The sequence below is a fragment of the Triplophysa rosa genome, linkage group LG18 (genome assembly GCF_024868665.1).
Source record: "Triplophysa rosa linkage group LG18, Trosa_1v2, whole genome shotgun sequence".
Lineage (NCBI taxonomy): Eukaryota > Metazoa > Chordata > Actinopteri > Cypriniformes > Nemacheilidae > Triplophysa > Triplophysa rosa.
Window position 1 is genome coordinate 12,988,652 of NC_079907.1, and position 25,040 is coordinate 13,013,691.

The window sequence follows — 25,040 nt, forward strand, 5'->3', positions numbered from 1 at the left end:
ACATTTTCATGCACACTTATCACAGAAGGCTGCAGTGGCTGATGGTCAAAGAGACAACACAAATCAATTTTTTGTAATATTTGAAGTAAATTGTTTTCAAATGTTGCTCCGTGAATATCAATTAATTGTTAAATGCAGCTTATTAGTAGAGTAGATATATATACACACACGTACACTATAAAATGTATAGTGTGTACATGCAGTATACGGATAGTTGACAAATAAACCGTACATGTGTCCTATAGTGTGACAGCAAAAATCTTGAAAAAAAACCTAACAATGAAGATACATCTCTTATGCTATTTTCTACATGTATAACATGTTTTCAAATGTTTTTCTGTTGTCACGCCATAGGACACATGCACGGTTTATTTGTCAACTACCCATACATAACCCTAGTAGAATAGGTTATAGGCTACTAAAAGCTATAATCCAAACGAATATTTGTAAAACATCTGTCGAAAACCTAAAAAGTTTCCTAACAGTAAAGGGAAACTTGATTTATTGTGTACTGCGTGAGCGTTGTACGTCCGTTTGCTAGCACGCGCGCTGCCCCTTGAAGTGATCCGGGTCCTTTCGCTAGTTTGTGAATGACATCATTTCTGCGAGAAGTGCGCTGGGATACAAACAAGGGAGGCTGCTGCTCGCTAGCCTGCTAATGCAAGTAGGTCAATCCGTGTGCTGCCTAATAAAATGAAGGATTTCAATGTGTGAAGTGGGAAGCTGTGGTAAGAATGACATTTGTGAGACGTGTAAATGACGCTTTCACTCTTCGCTGTCCAGGGTCCTGTCGTACGAGCGCAAGACTGTCGATCAGCCTCACTTTTCCACGACCATCACGCTAGGTAAGCAAATATGTTACAGCTCTAAGGTCATATCGGGACACGGGCATTTAACATTCATTTGCTTGTGCTGAGTGATTGTGAGCGTTGTGGTCAGTTAGTGAAACCTCGGTGTCAACGTGTTTTTGGGTGCGGCTGCTACAAAACTGGCTGAAAACCATTGAAGACAGATTTGTCTTGTGTGTTTAAATATGCAAACGTCATTAAACTCTCACGCAACGGCTAGATTATTCTCAATCCTGGCGTTTATAGTTGTTGTTAAAATACTGAATGCACCATATGTAAGTGCACATTGATGATCTGTGATGGTGGTGCGAGAGAATAAATATTAACCTGTTCATTGCAAGTTCATTCGTATTGAACAGGAACTGTGTTGCACTGCATCACATGACTTGATGTCAGATGTAAGATGGATGCCTTCTAGTGGTTCTGACTACATGCGCACATGAGTTTTGTGTGCCTTTTCTGTTCAAAATGTTCAAAATCTGAGTTGGAGATAGTCTTTATATAAGAAATGCTAAAGTGATCTTCCTATGTGTGTGTTGCAGTTGTGTTTGGATACATTGTATCTACAGTATATAGAAGAAGAATTGTGTATTTGATCTGCATAGTACTAATATTCATGTGATTTTAAGGCTGTTTTTAGGGACAAAGTCATGGAGCTTCGCGTTGGGAGTAAATATCGCCTCGGGCGAAAGATTGGAAGCGGCTCATTTGGCGATATTTACTTGGGTAAAACATACATTCTAGGCATTTTCAGTCATTTGTGATTGATCTAGATTTCATGAGATTTGAAGTGTGAAAATAAAATCTTTCAGGCGCAAACATCACATCCGGAGAGGAGGTAGCCATTAAACTGGAGAGTGTGAAGACTAAACATCCACAGTTACATATCGAGAGCAAGTTCTATAAGATGATGCAAGGTGGAGGTGAGACGTCTCAGCTGCTGATCAGTTTCCACCAGTTTAATCTGTTATGTTGTGAATGGGTTTCTAGAAATGTGTCCTTCATCCATAGTGGGTATTCCCTCAATCAAATGGTGTGGTGCTGAAGGAGACTACAATGTCATGGTGATGGAGCTTCTGGGTCCAAGTCTGGAGGACCTGTTTAATTTCTGCTCAAGGAAATTTACACTTAAAACGGTCTTACTGCTCGCAGATCAGATGGTAAAGTTACAATGTTATTCGTATTTTTGATATAGTTTGGCTGTTTAACTTTTTGCTTGTATAATTGAATATAGACAAACTGTATAAAAGTGATAGTTCACCCAAAGATAAAAATTCCGTCATCATTTACTCACCCTCTTGTCATTTTAAACCTGTATGACTTTCTATCTTCTGCAGAACACAAAAGAACATGTTTTGAAGAATGTTGGTAACCAAACAATTGCGTGACCCGTTCACTTCTACTGTATGGACACAAAACCAATGCAAGTCAATGGGTACCGCCGTTGTTTGGTTACCAACATTCTTTAAAATATCTGCTTTTGTGTTCTGCGGAAGAAAGAAAGTCCTACTGGTTTGGAATGACAAGAGGGTGAGTTAATTATAACAGAATTTTCATTTTTGGGTGAACTATTGTTATAAATAAATTACTAAAGTAAACCTACTGTATAGTCATAAAACATAACAGCCAATAAGACATTTTTCATTTTGTACACTTGGAACACTTTTTCAAAGTACTCTCAAAATTTTCTTTTATCCAGATCAGCCGAATCGAGTACATCCACTCCAAGAACTTCATTCACAGAGACATCAAACCTGATAACTTCCTAATGGGGCTCGGCAAGAAGGGAAACCTGGTCTACATTATAGATTTTGGCTTAGCCAAGAAGTACAGAGATGCCCGCACACATCAACACATTCCATATCGTGAGAATAAGAACCTGACTGGTACTGCCCGCTATGCCTCTATTAACACTCATTTGGGCATTGGTAAGAGTACAAGACGGTCACTGCAATACATTTTGGTATTAAAAACATTGCATTGGACTGCTAATTTTGAGCTATTCCTTATTCACTTTCTTTTTTCACAGAACAATCTCGGCGGGATGATCTTGAATCCCTCGGCTATGTGCTTATGTACTTTAACTTGGGTTCTCTTCCCTGGCAAGGCCTTAAAGCAGCCACAAAACGGCAGAAGTATGAGCGAATCAGTGAGAAAAAGATGTCAACCCCCATTGAGGTGCTTTGCAAGGGCTATCCATGTGAGTAAATGGATGCTGATTGATGTTACGTATACAAATGTTCTGCATGGCTGTTATTCACTCTCATGTCATTCAAAACCTGTATATGACTATTTCTTCTGTGGGACCCAAAAGAAGATATTTTGAGTAATGTCTCAGTGGTTTTGTGACTATATAATGGAAGCCAATGGGGGCCAATGTTGTTTGGTTACCAGCGTTCTTCAAAACATCTTTTTTGTTCTGCAGAGGAAAGAAAGTCATACAGGTTTAAAATGACACAAGAATGACTAAATGATGAAAGAAATTTCATTTTCGGGTGAACTATCCCTTTAAATTGTTTTTTGGTTACTCCACATCCTCTTCTCTGATATTTCTGCAGCCGAATTTTCCACCTACATGAACTTCTGCCGCTCACTTCGATTTGACGACAAGCCAGACTACTCCTTCTTGAGACAGTTGTTCAGGAACCTCTTCCACAGACAGGGATTTTCCTACGACTACGTGTTTGACTGGAACATGCTAAAATTTGTATGCACTTTAAAACATTATTTACATTATTTAATGCAGAACAAGGTGCTCAATCTACCTTTCTGAATAAATTGAATTCACACTCAAACACACATCTCACTTTAATATTTCAGCAAATTCCAAAACTGTATTTAGTTTTTTTGGGAGGGTTGCATCTATAGTTCACATAAATGTAGATGTCCAGGAGCAGCGCATACTGTACTTTGAAGTACAGTACATTTGCATTACATCGTTCACCTTATGGGTTCTGGCTCTTTCAGGGCTCCAGCAGGACAGCAGAAGATAAAGAGAAGGAGCAGAGAGGTGAAGGAGAGGAGAGAGATGAGAAGACAGGAGGTGGACCCCAGAGTTCAGCAGCTCGTGCTATTCCCTCTGGCCCCAACCTCCCGGCCTCTAACAGGGTCCGCAATGGCCCAGATCCAGCCAGTTCCACACCTGCCTCACGTGTTCCTCAGTCTGGTCAGTTTAACGATGACTGGAGGCACTTTTTCTGTCAGCGGGTTATTTTTGAAGCATGGTTGTGACTCTTCTGTGCTGTTGTTTTCTTCAGGAAATGCATCTCCAAGAGCTGGTCGAGGAGCTGAGCGAGAACGGAGAGTCTGTTTACGGCTTCACCGTGGCGCTCCTGCCAATGCCTCCCCTGATCTCCCACTGCGCCATGATCAAATCCGCATCACTCCCCCACAGGTTCTGCTCACATGATTTTTCACTTCATTTTCTTAATATGTATTATTGTTATTAATGCTATATTTCTCTAACCTCTCTCTCACAGGTCAGCGTTCCATTCGAACATATGGGGAAGTGAGCGCATATTCAGAGTCATTTACTGTTTTTTTAGGAGGTCCGTCATGCAAACTCCTTTGTAGCATTATTATAGTATGTTATGTTATATAACTTGTATTGTTAAAATATTAACTTCCCTCATTTCGCAGGATTACAACAGACAACTCCCCTAAAGCATTTATATTCATCTTTCTATGTAAAATGGGAGTGTGACACCGAGGCTTAAGTGTAGGCAGGAATAAAGAAGAAAGGAACCACACTTTCGTAAGGGACAACGTGCTCCCCGTCCTCACGCACCGCAGATTGTTGCTGTTGGGATGAAACATCGAAAACGCAGATGCATGAATGAGTTGTGGACAGTGGATGAGAAGGTTTCATGAGGACCACAAGTTCTAGATCAAAATCAGTGGAAGTGGAAAATGAAATTTTTACGTCCAGTCTGATAATGGTCTTTACTCTGACTGTTCTCTGTTTTGTCTGAAATGCTGGGAAAGAAAGGGACTTGCTTGTTGGATTGTAAAGTTAAAATTAATTTTTGATAGACTGTAAAAAAATGTGTCCCTCACACTATTACTTTAAACAGAAGAGTGTTGTATGTTGATACCTTACTGATGTATGAGGTTTCGTGGAACCATCCTTTCCATGTACAATATTAAAATGCAAAAGTTAAGAATTTCCAAGATGTTGTATACAGTAAAACTGGTGTTTGGCTTGTGCACTTAATTGAATGGATTTGTAAAGATTTTGTGGATGATCGTTAAATTATTGAAGGTTATAAAGGCTCCAGTGAGCCTGAATATCAAATTGAATATCATTACAGGCCTGAATTTCTCTCTTACAAATAGAACAATGTGGCTTATAGAAAATTTAAAATGATGACCTGTGCATTGACATTAGCAATGATTCCATTTATAAATAAACTCACATATATATAAAAGTACTGAGCGTTTCAGTTTGTTTAAACACAAAATTCAAAAAATATTAATTTATTTTAAAATAATTTATTCCTATGCTAGCAAATTTTAAATAAGAAGTTTAGCATGACATATTTTAAACCATATAGCATATATATGATTTAAACACATTTTTAAATGATTTAAACACCTTAAAGTGAGATCATTCCGGCAGCCACGTTCCTCGAACGAGGACTTTTATTTTGAAGTTCGAAGCAGTAACCCATTTTAGAAAAAATGAAAAGCTCTCTGTTGTGGCTGTCTTCACAGCTGTTTTCTAGTTTTTTCCCGTTAAACTAATCCGCAAGAGATTTTACTCAGTGCTGTGTTTCGGCAAAGGAGAAATTGCCTTTAAGGCAATTTAACAAAGATAGTTTTAAAAGTAGTTAGAAAGAGTAAAAAATACACAGTAAGCGTTGAAAGGCGCGGTGAATTACTTCATGGGAAGAAATAAAAGGACAGAGAGCAGATTTAGCAGCAGAGAGCATCAGCGCAGGAGTATAAACATGGATGACGGACAGTAGCGATGTCTGTGAGGATCTAAGGCCGATTCTGTTTTCCTTTGTGCACGGCGCATGATTTTTAAACTGCGTTTATGTTGTTGGTAAGTTACATCTGTAACGTTGTTATCAAAACTTTGTTTAATAAACAATGAGCGACTAACCAATGAACAAACTAAGAACGACGTTCTTAAAAAGTAAGGCAATTGTTTAAAACGCGAAAATCTTTAAATGCTTGAAACAAAATTTAGGTGAATAAGAGTTATGTTTTTATATTGTATTTTGTTAATACTTATATTTTTTTGTAAAAACATGCAAAAATGGTCAGTTTGTTAGTAGAATAGAATTGTGTCTGGTGAAAAACGGTTCTTAGTCAACTTGATTGATATTAGCATGCCCTCCAACTGTTGTGTTACGTACTGTGTACTTTGTTAATATGTAAATTATAAGTAATGTGACCGTTATTTGAATTAAGTAAGAGATAATGTACAGGCAGCCGGTTGTTATCGCAGAAATAAGCCCCGACGAGTGTGATCAGGACCCGACGCGAAGCGGTACTTGCCACATGAGAAAAAAACTGGACATAAAATGTGAATTTGAAATATTTTATTAGCTCATTTTTACCGAATGCAGACCTTCCGCGAGGAAAAGCCGTTTCGTTTTAAAGTAAGAAACTACGTTCAAACGTCACGAACAGGCAAATTGGTTTAATCATAGAATCATAAAGACATAGTTATAATTCATTTTTGTGTAATATTAAACTGCCCCTCTCAAAATGATTTGCAGCATCCGGGTTACAGGGTGTTATTAGTTTTTTTAGAGGTTGTTATCCTTGGAATGTCGCGACTGGCCAATCAGAATCAAGCATTCAAATGAGCCATGTAATAATTTAATTTAATTTAAACATTGAGTGAATTGGGGCACGTTTTGACGTTGAGGTTCACCTGAATTAACCCTACAAGGGTCATCTTCGAAGTCAGAACTTTTTAAACTTCCTAAAGAATAGTCTGAATTTACTTTCAATACTCAACACTTTCAACAGGGAGAATAAATGGTCAATTAACTTACCATGGTAAAATTTCTCATTTTGTGTAATATTTGCTATTTAAATGTATTCATTGAGCAGACGCTTTTATCCGATCTATGAATGACAAATTGTGAGTGCTTTAAACATTTTGTCAAAATGTGGTTTGGAAACTTGTAGACCTAAATCATATTTGGTGGTTTCTAAACTAATTTCACAGACGTTGAGACGTGACGTGCCCTTGTTGGATCAGTTTGGAGGGGGCGTTGTCAGAATGGCTCCTGGATCGCTCGCCACGATGGCTCCTGCCGGGCCCAACATTTCCTGGTTTCCAGAGGCTCCTCTGCTCACACCAGAGCAGCCCATCTTCCTCATGACCACCACAGCCCAGGCTGTGTCTGGCTTCTTTGTGTGGACGGCACTTCTGCTTACCTGCCACCAGGTAACCAGCTGGATGTCTACCGATTCTCGCCAGCGTTCTGAACCTGTTTTATTCAGTAATAATAGTGTACTTGCAACATAAAACATTTTCTAAAACCTAAAGTTTCTAAGACCGCGAGGAATGTGATCTTTGCATAATTCTGGTTCACTTCAGTTTATTCTAAATCTTATTAAGTATTTATTTGAAGCAAACTTGATTAGTCACGATCAAATGCCTTTGACTGTTTTTCGCAGATCTACATGCATCTGCGTTACTACAGGTCTCCCAAGGAGCAGAGGCACATAGTGCGCATCCTTTTCATCGTCCCCATCTACGCTTTTGACTCCTGGCTCAGCCTTCTCTTCTTTACCAACGACCAGTACTATGTTTACTTTGATACACTCAGGGACTGCTATGAGGGTAAGTAACTGTGTCTAGCTGACTATTACAGAGGTGCAGCAAGGCTGTTGTGGTCTGTGCTTGTTAAACCGTACTCGGAGTCTCCGGTCTGCTGGGATTTCAACAAGCGATTGTTGCGTGGTAACTGTGTATAGCATGCATCAGTGCAGATGGTACAGAGGACAACTGCTCATGGATAAACTAATAAAGCTGATGCTCATTTGACACCAATATTCTCATTAGTTGTTGTTTGTGGATGAATTTTAAGTAATGTAGGTAAACCTTTGGATTTATGGACATTTGGTAGAAAGCTTTAAGCTTGATTTTTTTGCCTGATGAGGTGTGAGACTGTTTCAAATGTCATGTGGGTGGGATACAAAGCTGTGGTCCACGTTATCTGCGTAATACTTCCAGCTGCACTGACTGTCGTGTCGTCTGATTCCCGACTCGGCAGCAGTAAACTACAGTGAAGAGCAGCTGTGGCTACAGGGTGCATGTGCTATATATAGATCTTCAGCCTCCACTCTCACATACAGTGATTCACACATGACAAAGCAACGCAAGAGGACAAATTAACACCCACTGGAGATGCTTTTATTAATGCCACAGTTTACAAGAGCTAATTCCTGGAGTTTAAAGAGTAATATCCAGTATCTAGTCAAGTCACACATTTTGTTTGAAAATTGATACAGGAAGGGTTTGTCACTAGGGGTCTAATAGGGAAAAAAACTCAATAAATAAATAAAGCAGTAGGTTTTTTGCAATGATTTTGCAGGGTGCCTAATATACATCTGTATAGGGCTATCAAACAATTAATCGTGATTAATCGCATCCGGAATAAAAGTTTGTGTTACATAATGTATGTCTGTGTACTGTGCTTAATTTTGTATTTATAAACACATACACATACATGCATATACAGTATATAAGAAAAATATACAAATTAATAAACTTTATAAATAATTTCAGTTATTGATAAATATAACTAAATACTACTAAAACCTACATCTTTCCTAAATATATATGCACGTATGTGTATGTTTTTGTGTTAATAAATACAAAATTAATATGCACAGTACATAGACATATATTATGTAAACACAAACTTTTATTCTGGATGTGATTAACCTTGATTAATTGTTTGACAGCCCTACTTCTGTAGATGGTATAGATCATTTATTTAAACTAAGTGTTTAATAGGGGGGGAACTACACTGCCCATAGTCCCTGTGAAATAAAAAATGACAACTGCTAATTTTCATGGAATATTGCTGTGTTTATTATGAATAGCTTATCAGTGCGAGTCATTCTCTTTTTAAAATTCATGTGTCCTCCTAATTTTTAGTCAAAACCAGAAAAAATGCACTATCCATCTTCAATGATGTCAGTTGGATGGCTTGGGCGGAGCATCCATTAACTCCTCCCATCCAACTGTCATAATGTAACACCTGTTTTTTACTATTTAATAAGTTCGCTATGGAAAACACAAGCAACATTTAACAAAATGTTCATATATAATTGAATTCAAAACTATCACAACTTCCGGTTAATGGGGACTTTAAGGGCAACCTTTGTAAGAAGACAATCCTAATATTTGAAGAGTTTGGTTCCAAAATGTTTTTTATTATGTTATCATGCTTTTATTGTGTTAGTTATGGCTGGAATACACTACAAGACTTTTAAAATCTGAACAGATTGTTTAACTAGAAAGCATACACTTGCAGACTTTTTGAAAGTTGCAGAGAGAAACACACTAACTGATCAAATCTGCAGACTGGCACAGACTTTCTGCAACAAGTCCAGACTGAAAATCTGGGCAAAATCTGAGTAAAAGTCTTGTAGTGTATTTTAGCCTTTAGCTGTATTTTTTGAGTTATTATGGCTTAAATGAAAACAAACCAACTGGAGTTTGATTGATTTTAATTGGAATGCACAACAAAAAAACACAATATTTAAAAAACGGATTATCTCATTTTGGGACCAAACTCTTCATTTATTATTTGTATATTAATGCAGATTCTAATCTGTTTCATTTTGATTGTTTTTTGCAGCATTTGTGATCTATAACTTCTTGAGCCTTTGTTATGAATATCTTGGAGGTGAAAGTGCTATCATGGCTGAGATCAGAGGAAAACCCATTGAGTAAGTGCCACAGTTTATTCATTCTCTTTGTGTGATGGTTTGGCCCAGAATCAGTCATCTTATTGATGTTTTAATGAGACTCTGCAGGTGCATTTTTGCAAGTTCAAGTTGAGTGATGGCTTTATAAGATCCTGTCTTTTGTTGCAGGTCGAGCTGTATATATGGAACATGTTGTCTCTGGGGCAAGACCTACTCTATTGGCTTCCTGAGATTCTGCAAACAGGTTCATATACTAATAACCTCACAAATATTTAATATAAAACATAACAAAAATATGTTTTATATAGTGCCTTTAAAAGAGAATCCCAGGGTGCTGTTTGTCCTTACAATATGTCTCTAAATTCCTACATTTTATTTATTTATTCTTTGCTTGTTTATTCATTTCTCAGGCAACTTTACAATTCTGTGTCATCAAACCTCTGATGGCCATTATTACAGTCATCCTGCAGGCCTTTGGGAAATACCGTGATGGTGACTTTAAGTACGTGCTTCATATGCTTCGTCTAATATATTAAAAAAAACTACAGAACCTATGTGTTAAACTGACATTTTTATTTGTTTGGCTTTTGTTTCTCACCTAACAGCGTCGCCAGTGGTTACCTGTACGTGACTATCATCTACAACATCTCTGTCAGCCTGTCCCTCTACGCCCTCTTCCTGTTTTACTTTGCCACCCGAGACCTCCTGAGTCCCTACAGGCCCATGCTGAAGTTCTTCATGGTCAAATCGGTTATCTTCCTCTCCTTCTGGCAAGGTAAGCAAATGTTTTATATTTTCAAAAACACATCGTGTTTGTCTGCCAGCAGTGATGCTCGGGTATCCACGATATGCCATGTGGTTGTCAGAGTTGTCATGTGATGTCATTGGTCTTTAGGTATGCTGCTGGCTATTCTGGAGAAGTTTGGTGCCATTCCTAAGATCAGCTCTGCCGAGGTTTCTGTTGGTGAAGGAACAGTTGCGGCTGGCTACCAGAACTTCATCATCTGCATTGAGATGTTCTTTGCCGCCTTGGCACTGCGACATGCGTTTACATACAAAGTCTACATGGACAAGAGACTGGATTCTCTAGGTGAGTTTTAGACCGCAGCTTGGATTCTTTGTACACGAAAACAATGATATATATAAAATACTTAGTGTTACAACTTTTAAATGGATTTTACACGTCTGAATTTTCTTTTCCTGTTCTGCTTTTTCTGTAATCATTCCTTCATTTTTCATTAATTGAATTCATTAATATTGGCTGTTCTGTTCATTGCTTGCTTCATTCCTGTCTTCGCCTTTCTTGCTTTCATATCCCTTTAATTCCCATCATGCCATGCTATACTTCCCCCACCACTGTCATTTCTCTTGTTCTTTCCGTGCTGCATTTTAAAGGCCCTGTTCCTACATATGGACAGTACGGTAGGCAGCAGTTTCTGATCTTAACTCTATTTTCTCATCGTTCTTAATGTACGGACTTGTGTACCTTAAGGCTATGTTCACACAATGAGTTTACTGACAGGTGTGACTGTTCATACAACAAGCCCACAGGAGCGAACTGAATACTGTCTGTTTGAACAAATAACCAAAGTCAAGCCCATTTTATATTCTTGCAATGGCCTTGAATAACACCTGTAACCATAGTGACAGTGACTAAATGGGAAAAAAGAAAGTGTTATCAAAATTGGAACGGTCCTATTGAGGCTCAATTCAACCATCAAATCTTGATAAACAGGTGTTGTTTTCATTATGATTATGATAAGCAACTAGTTCTCATGCGATATTCTATTCACACATCACAGCTTCATTAAATTATGGGTGCTTATAAATGTAAAGGGATAGTTCACCCAAAAATGAAAATTCTGTCATTATTTACTCACCCTCGTGTCATTCCAAACCTGTATGACTTTCTTTCTTCTGCAGTACAAAAAAGAAGATATTTTGAAGAACGTTGGTAACCAAAACAACACCGACCCCCCAACCCCCCCCCCTGACTTTCATTGTATGGACAAAAAATATCTTATTGTCTTCCACAAAAGAAATTCAGTCATACAGATTTTGAATAACATGACAATAAATATATCGTGACAGAATTTCCTTTTTTAGTGAACTATCCCTTTATATAAGTTACAGAATTCGGTGGTCACTTTTGAACCGTGTGTGAATATGATTGTACTCTTTAAAACCGGACTGACAACTGTATTCATCTGCCGTGTGAACGTACCTTAAGAGTCAGTCTAAAAACACATTTCTTTCTTTCTAAAGCTTTGCACAGCTACACTCTTCATCTATAAGTTTTAATAAAATCTGTGTCCTTTTGCATGTAACAAATGTCCCCCCTCCCTCTTAAGGTCACTGTGCCCCCATGAAGAGCATCTCCAGCAGCTTGAAGGAGACCATGAACCCCGGAGACATGGTTCAGGATGCCATCCACAATTTCTCCCCAGCTTACCAACAGTACACCCAGCAGTCGACCCTGGAGCAGGGAGTGACTGCCCCGCCGATCTCCCGTAATCATAGCTCCATAAGCTCTCGGGACAATGAGAAAACCCTCCTGCTCAGCTCCGATGATGAGTTTTAATCCACTCACCCTTTGCGAGTTACCTAGTAAGGGACTGTTTATTGTTGCGGAAGTGTAATGGTGATGTTAACATAGGGGCAAGTTATTAAAGGACCATCTTAAGCAAGTAGTTCATAGTGCAGTAGAATACAGAATTTAAGCTTCTCATACTTGCTTGCTCGCAGACTTTCTGCGCTTTTGTTTAATGTCCTTGAAACAAAGAGTTAAATAACACGTTCAGCTATACATGGAATTCATAGGCAAATTTTGAATGTGCTCTTCAGCGTTTGAATCGATGTTTTTTTTATACTTGTAGTTTTACGTAAGGGGTGTTTTAACATCCCAACATATTTATAAAGAGAGGCAGAAATTTGATACAGTCACTTTTATTCTGGTTTAAGTGCACCTTCACGTCTATGTTTCAACAGTGTTTTATAGAGAGGGTGGGGCTGAAATGAGAGAGTGCCGTGAGGGTGGAGTGACTGTCGGCTCTTTGTAACATGCTGCTGTTGTTTTGACTGAACCGAGGGACAACACAGGAGTGGTTCAAGATTACAGATTTATAGAAATCTGCTGTAGGCTTGGATAAGGGTGAGCTGCGCTCGGCTGTTTGGACTATGGGGTGTAATTTGGGTATTACTTGCCTGGTGCTTTTATCAAATGTGGCCACCCCTGATGTTAAGCCATTATCTAGGTTAGCGGAGCGGTTTAAAAATATAGATCAAGGTTATGCGCTTGGAGTGAAGAAGCTTAGGGTGTGTGAGCTTGTCATTGGATTTATCTATTGTTTTTGCGAAAAAAAACTTACTGATGCAGTTTAAAATAGGCACTTTGTCTAGATATCCCACTAGAGGGAGGCATATTTAACAATTCAAATAGAAACACACATATGCTCATTGCTTATCTTCATGGGACACGTCTGTTATCACTGACCCTTTGAGAGCCACACCAAAGTCTCTGTTTCTTCAGAAGCACCCACCATTGCATATATTCAGAGCACTTGGCCCTCAAAGACCAAGCTTTATGGTTGGTTAAATAGTGCGTTCGGTGTTACATATTAACTGCTGTCCTGTGCTTTTATTGGTTCAGTGTAGGCCAGTATGAAAACAAAGCAGCAGAAACCAAGTACGAGTTTGTATGGTACCAGCTTATTCGTTTGCTAGTGTTTTGCAGTGTATTCTTTCCAGGAAAATTTATTTTAATATAGATGTTATTGTTACTTGCACTAAGCAGTTTTGTATATTTAGGGGGAATCCAAATATTCTAGTATATTTTGGCAAGCTGTCTATGTATTTTATTATTCAGAGAGTTACGGCTTATGTGATTTAAAGACATAGGAAGTCCTGTTATATTTCCAAAACAATATTTTGTGGACACATATTTTGTAGTAACACTAAGAAAGTCTTTGTACAGTCTTGTTGTTTTAAACAGAGCATTATGTATTACAGTGTCAAAGATTGCGCCTCTATTTTTTCTCTTTGATGCTCTGATAAATATCTAGAAGTCAATAAAGAATTGTCTGTATGTTTTTGTAAGGTTTTTCCTTGTAGACTCAATGAACACGTATCGTTTTATGTACAATTTATACAACATTTATTTCAATTAAATGATATAAAATAGACAATGAATTTACCATAGAAAAATACAGATAATAAATACAAACAACATTTTTTGTGCTTTACCCTTTTACAAAACATTTGACACGTTTGGAGGCAAAAGTGTCACGGTCATGATATTATCCGGGTTAAATGATTTTCAATATTGATAATGACATAGCTAAATATATATAATTAGAAAATCACCAGAGATATCATGTTTACGAACAATACAGTATTACCCCTAAAGCAGGCTTGTAGTTGTCAAGAAACATCCTGACAACCACGAGTTGATGTGACACACATGTGATAACCTCGTTTCCGTCTTTCTCATATTCCCTCTGTCACTTTCTAATCCTTCATCTTTCTACCATGTGAGCTGTACTGTAATTGCTCACTTCTCATTTTGCCTTCCCGCTTCCTCTTTGTCCTCTTATTTTCACATCTTTCTTAAATTTCCCTTTCTCACTTTCCATCCAATGGCATTTTTTGAATATTCCAACTGTTCAAAATATTCAGATATGTTTGTCGTCATAAATAGCAAATAATATGATCTTGGTTTTTAAATACAAAAATACCACTACAAACAAGCTGCTCTAATATTAGTACAAATATGACCCTCACGTGTACTGAATCATATGAAAAGTAATGGGGCTTTACCATTACTACACTACTCGTTACAACAGGTAAACGACGTTACGAAAAAATACTCAAACCCATTACAATTATTACGATTGACCCCAAACTAGTCAAATATAAGTAGTATTTAGACCAATCACAGCACAAATTACCTTCAACATTTGTCTTTAACACAAATAAAATAGCTTTAATGTTGTTGAACATTTGTCTTCTATACACAAATTAAAATAAACTGTATGTATCCATAGATCTGCATTGACATGACATTCTCTAGTCCCATCATTAATAAATACCATGGGGATATTCCAGCAAATCTAACCAGCTTCTGAAATGTTGGTGGTCACACATGATGAGTCAAGCTCACACAGTCTAGTGAAGACATGTGTGACTATTCAACATGCATGACCACCCAAAAAGCACAGTAATAACAACACGGGCATAAAAAGTAGCCTAATGGTATATCATTAGCAATAGCTTTATGCAGATGTACACATTTGTCATATTGAGGACAGCACAACAGTACTGAGATTACTCTTGGACATTTATTAGACTGTATTTGTGTATATATAAATTTATCTAAGTGAATCTAACAGTCCCAGACACAACTTTTTCCCAACTGGTGTGTTTTTGCTCCTGTGTAAGTATAAATAAGTTTGAAATCACTGCAAATAGTCCCGTGCAACCGAGCAAACGTGGTCCTGTCTGTCTGTGTACCTATGTGTGTCTGTGTATCCATGCTAGTATGGTTACACTGTGCCCTAGGATGCTCCCTGCTCTCTGGAAGTGTGCACCTGCTGTGGTGTCTTCACTATGGTGATGACGGAGGCCGTGTTCAGGCGGGGCGTGGGGGCCAGGAGAGTGCCTCCTCCAGATTCCAAACCCCGAGCGAAGCGTTGCAAAGCGGCGAGACGGGCACCCAACCCTTCCAATTCCCGCCGCATGCCTGCGTTCTCTGCACCCAGCCGCTCCACCTCCCGCTGCAACTCCTTCTTCTGTTGCTCTAAAGCCTCGCGCTGGGACACGCGCTTCACCCGGCAGCTCGCTGCGTAGCCTCGGTTTTTCAATGTACGCCGCCTCTGTTTCAGCTTCTGAACCTCCTCCCGTGACAAACCACGTAAGTGCATGTTCAGCTCGCGCACTGTTAATGACATGAGCTCGCTGTCGCTCAGCACTGGAACATTCTCGCCACATTCCCTCTTCACCTGAAAACATGACACAGTTTTATTTCAATTACTTTAAATAATGGTTTCAAGTCATCTATATTCTAGAGTTCTCCCAAAGTTATAACTATTAGTAGAGACACATTTCAAATTTGCACTCAAGAAACTGGAGCAAAAATATTGATGACTCAGCCTGCACTACACAGATTTTTGGCCAATCAAATGTCTCCCACCCAAAAACCACCTGCCACCAAGCAGCAGGTAAATAAATCAATGGATATTACCAGGCTCATAAATAATCTGAAACCCTGAAATCTGTTTTTTGCTTTTTCAGTGTTTATTTTTGAGGACAATCTGCAGAATGAAGTGGAATTGATCTAAATTGGTTAAAGAGAGCTAAAGTCTTACACTATTTTGGTGGCAGAAAGAATAATACAAGTAATTCAAATTGTTCAAATGTTGTAATAAACAAGTAGCGGAGCATGCGTACAACATTGTGAACGTTGTTATAATTCTGTGAAATTCTGCTTTATGGGCCTGGTCGTGGCTATAATGTTATGACATATACAACACTATACTATATATACAGTAATGTTACTGTATATAGTAGTGTTAATAAAATAAGTCAAAATGTCTTAGAAGACATAAAGGGATAGTTCACACGAATATATTTTTTTTTATCATTTATTCACCCTAATGTCATTTCAAACCCGTATGACTCTTCTGCAGAACACAGAAGAAGATATTTTGAAATACGTTGGTAGCCAAACAATATTGCCCCCCCTGGACTTCCATTGTATGAACACAAAACCGCTGAGACATTTCTCAAAAAAAAGCGATCAGGATTTGAGTGAACTGTCCCTTTAAATGAAGCATAGACAGACTTGACGTAATTGTGGGTCAGACAGCATTTCATGCTCCACATATATCCTCTGATGTAGTCTGTCAATGATCTTTACCTTAAGAGCTTTACTAGCTCTGCCGTCTGACGTCATTGTCCGGTTTTATGTATCCCTGTATATACTGTATTCTTAAAACCTGTAAATGTATAAAAAGAGAGCAGAAAATCAGACAAAAACAATGGCGTATTACTCGAGGTTTGTATTTTGTTTGAAGTCATGACCGTTTAAAAACGATTTTATATGAATTTGCTAAATCTGGACTTCAAGTATTCCGCCGGTGGCGTTTTTCATAACAGTAAATGTTGCCTGGTCAAAGTCCAGATGAAGAAGTTAACGAACGCTGCTGACCATGAGTTTCCAGTCATGTGTGGGCAGAGCGCCTGAAATAACCGACCGACAGCATTTCACGGAGTCACCGTGATTCAGCACAAGTCCTCCATTCCTGCCTTTACAGCAGCAGATCCCTAATTTTCACTTACATTTCGTGTTTTATATCATTTATTAAGTCTTTGTTCTTTTTAAGCTTGTTCCTTTCGACACATTTTCTCACTCATATTAACATACATAGCTTATATATAAATGTGTGTACACACACCAGTTGTTGGTCTGTTTCCCAATCAGCTTACAAGTTTCAAACTGCTTGTTGGACAAAATTCCATTTTGCAACAATTCATTAAAAAACGAGAAAAACACAATTAAACGTTTAACAATGTAAGAATTCGTTTATTACATAGTAAAAAATTCGAACCTTGCTGACTTAATTTCTCAGTAAAAACAAAATACGCGTTTATATATTTACATGATCGTAAAATAATATATATTCTTACTTATGTGATGTTTTATTTTTGTTTATAAATCTATGAGAACATGTTGTTCGTGGTATTTTCCACAATGTGAACCGACAGCTAACGTTATTTCCTTATTTCGCGTTAGCTCGCTGCTACAGCTCGTGACTTGATGAAAACACACGCCATACTGACGTTCTTGTTTACGAATACTATTGGAATTTATAAAATACGACTGTACACGAACAATTGAAACACAAATCCATAACATGGTATTATTAATAGTGGTTATTATGTTAAAACAAACACTGACTGCGTGCACTACAGCAGGTTCGCTAACACCCCCGTTTCCGTAGTGTAAACAAATACCGAAAGGAGAAGACAGAAAACCTTGCCTGTTGTGTTGTTTTCTCTTCTTTGCCTTATATCACACGTCGCCGAATACCCAGAAGTCCGCGTTTCGGCTCGATATTTTTAATATTATAGGTTATCGCAGAACGGCCCGTGTTTAGACGGACCAGAGAGCAAAACGCCTTTTTCCCGGAATCACTCCACCATCCGCGGGCTGGATCCTTTCATTCATAAAAAACACACACACGATGACTCAAGGCTTTAAGAATGAGGGCGGGACCTAGCAGACACACAGACACACACTGCACAAATGTGTCAACAACCTTGTGAAACTCCCAGAGTAGGCATAGTTTCTCTTTTAACAACCCTATTAATATTTTATTGCGTAAATGTGTGTTTTATTCAGGTTCTTTGTAATCTGAATTATAAAATAAAAGAGAACTGAGTAACGGCAAATGAAAGTAAAAGTGACAGAAGCTCACACTTCCTAAAATATAGATGAACTCTTTTAGAAATTATTGTTGTATAACTTTTTAGTTGAGTTTAAACTTGAACTTGACAACTTGAAATATATATTTAATCGTACGCTACGCAATCATAAACTGCAATAGCACCTCCCTGTCGATAGGTGGCCCAATAGGTTTTTGTGTTCCCCTACATGCGCCGGGAAGTACATCCGCCTCACGTGTAACCGATGTGACCTCAGGTTCCAATGCGTGCTGTGTTGATCTGTTGAGTCGTTGCAAGTGTGTAAATCATCGGGTTTAACAAACAGCACATATCCTTTAAAAATATAACAGCAGTTTACGTTAAATTTACCTTGCGTCAGATTTTAAATGGCGTCAATCCAGGAGCTCTCTCCGGAATCGGGCCGTGTGGAGACACGAATCCCTGAAGATGAGATCGAAGGAGATGATGAAGAGGTATGATTTACCTGGTGTCGGAAACATATAAAGATAAAAAAGAAAGAAAAATAATTAGTTTAGTGCAGCTGTCATGGAGGAGTTGCAGTTTAGCTTGTAAACTCTGACATCCGAGTCGCTTTTTTTGAGCTGTTGAGGGATTCTTGTGACATTTTAATGTATTTCACGGGTTACTTACGAGCTGAACTTACTTAGTTCATTATGTTTAAATGTTATGCATATGGCTTCAAATATCAATTTGAACAAATCAATAGCAGAAACCTCCTACTGTCAGGGGCAGTGTACCTGCTTAAATTTGAAGAATCCCAGGAAGCCTTTCGATTGAATGTTTCCTGTTTGACGAAAGTAATTTCATCTTATACTATATGGCATCCATTATAGTTATAGCTTTGACCCATTTGATCCTTTTCTTATGTGAAATTTTGATTTTGTCTTATAGTTGGATGAAACATTGCTGGAGAGACTCTGGGGGCTAACTGAGATGTTTCCAGAATCACTGCGATCAGCAGCTGAAGGATCTGCACAGTGTTCGATGTCTGTAGCAAAAAAACTGTACAGGTCAGATGAGACATCATATTAAAACGTTGAGCACTAACAACTACAACATCATAACCTTATAGACCTCACATAATATTTCTCCATTATGCTTTTCCATTAGTTTTTCCCGCTCGGCTCTATGGGTCGGTACAACGTCCTTTATGATTCTGGTTCTGCCAGTTGTCTTTGAGACAGAAAGGTTACAGCTAGAACAACAACAGTTACAACAGCAGAGACAGGTACAGTGAAGCACCAAATAAGTTGGATGAATATGAAAACTAACCCACCTGACTCCCAAGTTCAGTCACTGACTTTGTGTTCACTATAGTCTAGACTGTCTGTCTGTCTAATAAAAAATGTGGTTGTTCATTCTCTTCTTTGCTTACTCCAGCTTTAATCCTCCTAGTAGCATGGTCTTGTATACTAACGGTACTGTTTAGCGTGTTGACAAAATGTTTATATGCTCTCCTACTTCTAATCTGATAAAAGCGTCTGCCAAAGGAATAAATGTAAATGTATAGTGAGAGTGAATTCAGTCAGTTTCTTTAAAATGTTTTGCATGTTTTGGTGAACTCTGTCATGGCTATTGTCATAGGTCTTTAGAGGCTGTACAATCCTTCAAATACTTGCTTGTATTTGTATAATCATGCATTTGTATAAACGCATGTCTTTATCTTTGAAGAAATTTATTTTAAATGACCACTCATTGTAATATTTGCATATTTATTCTGTGTCAGTTCTGAGTAACATTCACTTTTGTGTTGTTATGCAGATTTTGTTAGGTCCAAATGCTGGCATGTCTGGAGGAATGCCTGGAATGATGCCTCCTGCTCCTGGAAAGCTCTGATAACATAATTTGACATCCTGGATTTGCATATCACAAAGACTGTAGACACACAGAAAGAGGGGAAAGAGAGAGGGAGCTGGAACTGAAGTTAAGATATTGTGGTTGGTTAACATTAAGAAATCATTTTCTTGTAAAGACTTTGTTTGTACAAGGGACAGGTTCTGTTTTTGTAGGAACTTCACTCTCTCCCTCTGCCTTTCTCACAAAAACATTCTGCATAGATGGATATCTAAGCTGACCTTTTACTTTTCTAACTTAAGACTTCAGCAGCTGTTTGACAGTAATTTGTGACAAATTTGTTATATTTTCAAAGAACCGTTCAGTCTGCGGTGCAACATTGACCATTATAACATACTGTAATAACACTGAAGTCGTAGAGAATCATTCATTATCAATGATCTGTACATTTTTATGAGGGCACACCAAGCCCATTGTTGATTGTCAAATTGTCTACAGAGGATTTTTTGTTGTTGTTGATTTAGAAATGTGAAAGCCTTCCGAAATGGCTCTCTGCCAGTGGTGTCTTTTACAAGTACAAGATAATGCAACGCTCCTGCAGCATGACTTCCAAAACAAGCCATAGTGCAATGAATCGTAAAATATCTCTGTAGGTTTTGAAAAAAAACTTGTGTTGCAGAACATAGCGCTGTCAATAAGTAATCCTGTGTGTTCCACATGACAACGAGATTAAAACAGTCCATCTCTGTCTTTGTATATTTGTGTCGCATACTTTTATAACAGAATAACTGAAACAGCACGTGTTCACGTTAAAGACTTTGACCAAAAGAATGAACTGCCTCAGTCAATTAAGTAATGCAAAATGAAGGTCACAATATCAAGTTATGTACTATGATGATTCACTCAAAACAACGTTGTGATATAAATGTATTTTTATTTATTTTAGGAGGAATAAGAGTTTTCTCACAGTCAAGAAAATTATCCACCAAAGGTTTTCCAGAGAAATACAGCACCACTTCCGGGTCACTTCCGTTAGTTTCTCGTGATCTTAAAAGTCTCTTAAATCTCAAGAAGTTATAAAATGGCAAGAGAACATGTGAAGAGTTCATATGCAAAAACAGATGTCCACAGATGCTCTTTTAAATCATGTTTTTATTGTGCATTACAAGTGCAAAAATTTGGCAAGATTAGATTTTTTTAATTCGTTTAGTTACATCTGTATTCTAGAATTTTAGTGAGTTTACTAGTATTATTATTATTATCTTAAAATGTGGAATAGAAAGAATGCGTAGGCGACCCTAAATGTCTTTTAGACAATTGCTAATTAAGTAACGTTAGTGCATATTTTTACCATCAAAGTGGTTATGTTAGTTATCAGTTGCAAATTAAATAAAGACTACTTGGAAAGTATCACAATTATTTTCTTTCAAATCTAACAAAAAAATCAATCACAAAGGTAAAATTTAACGCAAATATGGAGTTGATGACAGCTGTCAATCTAGACTGAGCTCGAGAGCCCCGCGCTAAAATCAGTCGGCGCGTGATCACTGAAGAAGTTTCTGTCAGCGTTCTCTCAGACTTAAACGTGAGGAGAAATGTCATTTATACTATTTTTTTAGTTTTAAAAAAGTTGTATATACCGTTATAACGATAAATAGCTGTTTATGGTTACGTTTAAGAGCGTCAGGTTAAGAGGTAAAACAGAATCAGTTTAAGAAAAAAATGTAGCCACCGAAACAATAGTATATAATATATTATGACATATTATATTATATTTTTTAACATCGATGATAGAATGAAGTGTGTGGAGGACCAGACTTTGGAGGATGAAGCAGGGTTCCAGGAAGATGAGGTGATGTAACATTCATTTCAATGACGCCAGAGCCATGTCCAATTACAGTACTGTAATTTAATAGTCTCAAAGAGAATATTATTCAAATGTGTTTATTGAAAACATGAACATTTTAACTAAATTACCCACAGGAATCTTTTTTCCAAGATATAGAACTCTTACAGAAGCATGGCATTGTAAGTAAAATGTCTTAGTTCAATAATGTAGTTATGTAATAATAAAGTAATGAAAAGTTCATGACTGTTGCTGTAATTCGTGTCCCTTTCTGTCAAGAACATGGCTGACATTAAAAAACTGAAGTCTGTGGGGATTTGTACTGTGAAAGGAATCCAGATGACCACACGTCGTGCTCTCTGTAATGTAAAGGGACTTTCAGAGGCTAAAGTGGACAAAATAAAAGAAGCAGCTGGAAAGTTGCTGGTAATTTGATTTGACCCCCCTAAACTTTATTAGCATGAACAATATTTTATTTTTATTAAAATTTATAAGTATTATTATAATTTATTTAGTATGCTTAAAAATTCCATACAGGTATGTGGATTTCAAACAGCTTCTGAATACAGTCTGAAAAGGAAACAAGTCTTCCACATCACAACTGGAAGTTTGGAGTTTGAGTAAGGAACAGATCTAAAACAATGGTTCTAATCTGATTGACTGAGACACAAAAATTGCTGGTCTGAGAGCAGAGAAAATCTTGATAAACAAAGCAAAACAAATAGACTTTTCTTTTGAACAGGACGAGGAAACTGAATATATTACTGTTGATGTTAAAGGCTGTGTGTCCAGTCAAACCTGCCACTTTTTATTGATATTTTGTATTATAATCAGTATTGCTATTGTGGTGGTTTGCCAACTGATGTACAAATCAGGTTATAGCAAAACCAGTTGACATCATCTCCTCTAAAAACTACAAGCAGTCCGCATGACACTTGTTAAATATTTTAAGAAAAAATCTTATTAGATCAGTAATGCCTATTTTATATCCTGTTTAGTAAACTCCTTGGAGGAGGTGTGGAGAGTATGGCCATTACTGAAGCTTTTGGTGGTAAAGTCCTGTTTTATTAAATGATTATATAATTGTATGCTATGCCTTTTACTTATTTTACCCAAAGTATAATGTATTTTTTTGTTTTGAAAACTTTTTTATGTCTCATTCAGAGTTCAGAACTGGAAAGACTCAACTGTCTCATACACTGTGTGGTAAGGTTCTGCTTTTTGATATTGTGTTATAAAGTAAAATATAGAATGTAATTTCTAATTATAGCTCTTCTCTGACGTTGAATATTTTATTTTACTGTTTCTTTTTTTCTTAAGTTACTGCTCAGCTTCCTGGTGAATATGGATACACGGGAGGAAAGGTCATCTTTATTGATTCAGAGAACACCTTGTATCCATTCCACATTTTCTGTGCTAAATTCACCTTACTAAACCTATAAAGAGAAGCCCATCTTTTCTCCTTAATAACTGTGACACCAGTCGCCCAGAGAGGTTGAAGGACATAGCTGACCGATTTAATGTGGATCATGAAGCTGTGTTGGATAATGTGCTGTATGCACGTGCATATACAAGTATGTGGAATTGTCATTTTACTTTGCAGCATAGAATGTAATGAGCATAATACCTGTTTTGATCTGTCCGTCTTTTTTCTGATAGGTGAGCATCAGATGGAGTTATTAGATTTTGTCGCAGCCAAGTTTCATGAGGAGGGAGGTGTCTTCAAGCTTCTGGTAAGTCAGAGAGTGAAAGCTTGCCAAAGTTTAACTTTTAGTCAGTAATCCTACATAATCGAAAGGCCATCAACAAGATAATAGATTCCATCATGGCTCTGTTCCGGGTGGACTTCTCTGGAAGAGGTGAGCTGGCCGAGAGACAACAGAAGCTTGCACAAATGCTCTCTAGACTGCAGAAGATCTCTGAAGGTCTGTTTTTCTTTGCAAAATCATCTACTCTATTTTCACTGACCAGAGAAACCTCAAGTAAAAATACCACATAACATCTACTCAATAGTATCTGTTTTGTTGGATATAGAGTACAATGTTGCAGTGTTTGTTACCAATCAGATGACTGCAGATCCAGGAGCTGGAATGACGTATGTATAAAACTAAAAGTTTACCTTTTAAAATATCTAATATTTAAGTTATTTTAACTTTCTTGCTGCTTCCGAACTAATTGGTTGAAAATTATGATCTTAGATTTCAAGCAGATCCAAAAAAGCCCATTGGAGGACACATACTGGCACATGCATCCACCACACGCATCAGCTTAAGGAAAGGACGTGCTGAACTGAGAATTGCCAAGATATTTGATAGGTAATTTATGTTTGCTTAGTTTAGTTTAGTTTGCTTAAGGTAAATAGAACATTATAAAAAACAAGGTTGCTTTTAGCCACTAAATATAAAGATTGAAAGAAACATATTTTACAATAGATGTCATTTCAAAACTGTTTTATAAAGTTTCAGTAATACAGTAAAAAATAGACATATACACACATTAAAGGTCCAGTGTATGAAATTTAGCGGCATCTAGCGGTCGAATTTACTAATTGCAACCAATGGCTCACTCCACCCCTCCCTTTCGAAGCACTTAGATTTCGTCACGTTTTGCTGAAGGAGATAACATATTTACGAAACACGCACCGTAGAGCAGTTTGTCTGTAAGGTCTTTGTGCACCTCTGAAGACATAGTTATGTATATTATATTGCATTTCTGTCCATAGATCCTCCAAAAAATGACACACTGGACCTTTAACATAGTTAGATGTGTGTAAATATGTAAACAACCTATTTGTATGACGGTTTGAATGGTCAATAATATATCAAATGTAACAAAAAGTATGCTTTTTACAGCCCAGACATGCCAGAAAGTGAGGCTACTTTTGCCATTACTGGAGGAGGAATAACAGACGCCAAAGACTAAACATCTACACAGAAAAGCAAATGTTAGCTAAATACCTGAAAATTTCTTCCAGTATTATTCATTAATGTTCCAGTTATTGCATATAACATTGGTTTTGTTTTATTCGAATGTTCACCTGCTTCCTGTCTATTAATCTATATTTAAAAATGCTTTTAAATGTAATTTTAAATAAAATAAATACATTTAAATAAAAAATGCTTAATAATATGTTCAGTAATTATGTATATTTATGAATTTATTGTTATTATTATCATAATTTT

The 25,040-nt window shown here is 37.4% G+C and overlaps 5 protein-coding genes across 7 annotated transcripts; 4 read left to right on the forward strand and 1 right to left on the reverse strand.

Moving 5' to 3' along the window:
• The first annotated feature begins 583 nt into the window (after positions 1 to 583).
• csnk1e (casein kinase 1, epsilon) lies at positions 584 to 5,278 on the forward strand. Its single transcript, XM_057359303.1, has 12 exons — positions 584 to 664; positions 784 to 845; positions 1,478 to 1,574; positions 1,661 to 1,771; positions 1,860 to 2,008; positions 2,548 to 2,776; positions 2,878 to 3,048; positions 3,407 to 3,555; positions 3,816 to 4,014; positions 4,106 to 4,242; positions 4,328 to 4,396; positions 4,488 to 5,278. Exons 3-11 carry the CDS (start codon positions 1,499 to 1,501, stop codon positions 4,358 to 4,360), a joined length of 1,254 nt encoding a protein of 417 aa, XP_057215286.1. The 5' UTR covers positions 584 to 664; positions 784 to 845; positions 1,478 to 1,498; the 3' UTR covers positions 4,361 to 4,396; positions 4,488 to 5,278.
• A 266-nt stretch (positions 5,279 to 5,544) lies between these two features.
• Positions 5,545 to 13,839, forward strand: tmem184ba (transmembrane protein 184ba). Of its 2 annotated transcripts, XM_057358616.1 has the most exons (10): positions 5,545 to 5,895; positions 7,036 to 7,257; positions 7,491 to 7,656; positions 9,686 to 9,776; positions 9,924 to 9,999; positions 10,166 to 10,257; positions 10,361 to 10,530; positions 10,651 to 10,845; positions 11,151 to 11,177; positions 12,107 to 13,839. In XM_057358616.1, exons 1-10 carry the CDS (start codon positions 5,887 to 5,889, stop codon positions 12,334 to 12,336), a joined length of 1,278 nt encoding a protein of 425 aa, XP_057214599.1. In that variant the 5' UTR covers positions 5,545 to 5,886; the 3' UTR covers positions 12,337 to 13,839. The 2 variants fall into 2 exon arrangements, with proteins under 2 accessions (XP_057214599.1, XP_057214600.1); XM_057358617.1 differs by lacking the exon at positions 11,151 to 11,177 and having other exon boundaries at positions 5,546 to 5,895.
• A 51-nt stretch (positions 13,840 to 13,890) lies between these two features.
• On the reverse strand, positions 13,891 to 18,001 carry maff (v-maf avian musculoaponeurotic fibrosarcoma oncogene homolog F). The gene is made up of 3 exons (XM_057358618.1): positions 17,792 to 18,001; positions 16,669 to 16,747; positions 13,891 to 15,751 (listed from the first exon to the last, which is right to left on the reverse strand). Exons 2-3 carry the CDS (start codon positions 16,702 to 16,704, stop codon positions 15,308 to 15,310), a joined length of 480 nt encoding a protein of 159 aa, XP_057214601.1. The 5' UTR covers positions 16,705 to 16,747; positions 17,792 to 18,001; the 3' UTR covers positions 13,891 to 15,307.
• Positions 18,002 to 18,405: 404 nt separating this feature from the next.
• tomm22 (translocase of outer mitochondrial membrane 22 homolog (yeast)) lies at positions 18,406 to 20,763 on the forward strand. Its single transcript, XM_057358400.1, has 4 exons — positions 18,406 to 18,670; positions 19,110 to 19,228; positions 19,329 to 19,446; positions 19,980 to 20,763. The coding sequence occupies exons 1-4, from the start codon at positions 18,584 to 18,586 to the stop codon at positions 20,052 to 20,054; spliced, it is 399 nt and encodes a 132-aa protein (XP_057214383.1). The 5' UTR covers positions 18,406 to 18,583; the 3' UTR covers positions 20,055 to 20,763.
• Positions 20,764 to 20,955: 192 nt separating this feature from the next.
• Positions 20,956 to 24,894, forward strand: dmc1 (DNA meiotic recombinase 1). 2 transcript variants are annotated; one of them, XM_057358399.1, is made up of 14 exons: positions 20,956 to 21,597; positions 21,807 to 21,864; positions 21,996 to 22,040; positions 22,138 to 22,284; positions 22,396 to 22,478; positions 22,857 to 22,909; positions 23,023 to 23,064; positions 23,179 to 23,251; positions 23,341 to 23,432; positions 23,518 to 23,591; positions 23,657 to 23,783; positions 23,893 to 23,953; positions 24,057 to 24,173; positions 24,711 to 24,894. In XM_057358399.1, the coding sequence occupies exons 2-14, from the start codon at positions 21,808 to 21,810 to the stop codon at positions 24,778 to 24,780; spliced, it is 1,041 nt and encodes a 346-aa protein (XP_057214382.1). In that variant the 5' UTR covers positions 20,956 to 21,597; position 21,807; the 3' UTR covers positions 24,781 to 24,894. The 2 variants fall into 2 exon arrangements, with proteins under 2 accessions (XP_057214382.1, XP_057214381.1); XM_057358398.1 differs by having other exon boundaries at positions 20,956 to 21,864; positions 23,669 to 23,783.
• The last annotated feature ends 146 nt before the right edge of the window (positions 24,895 to 25,040 follow it).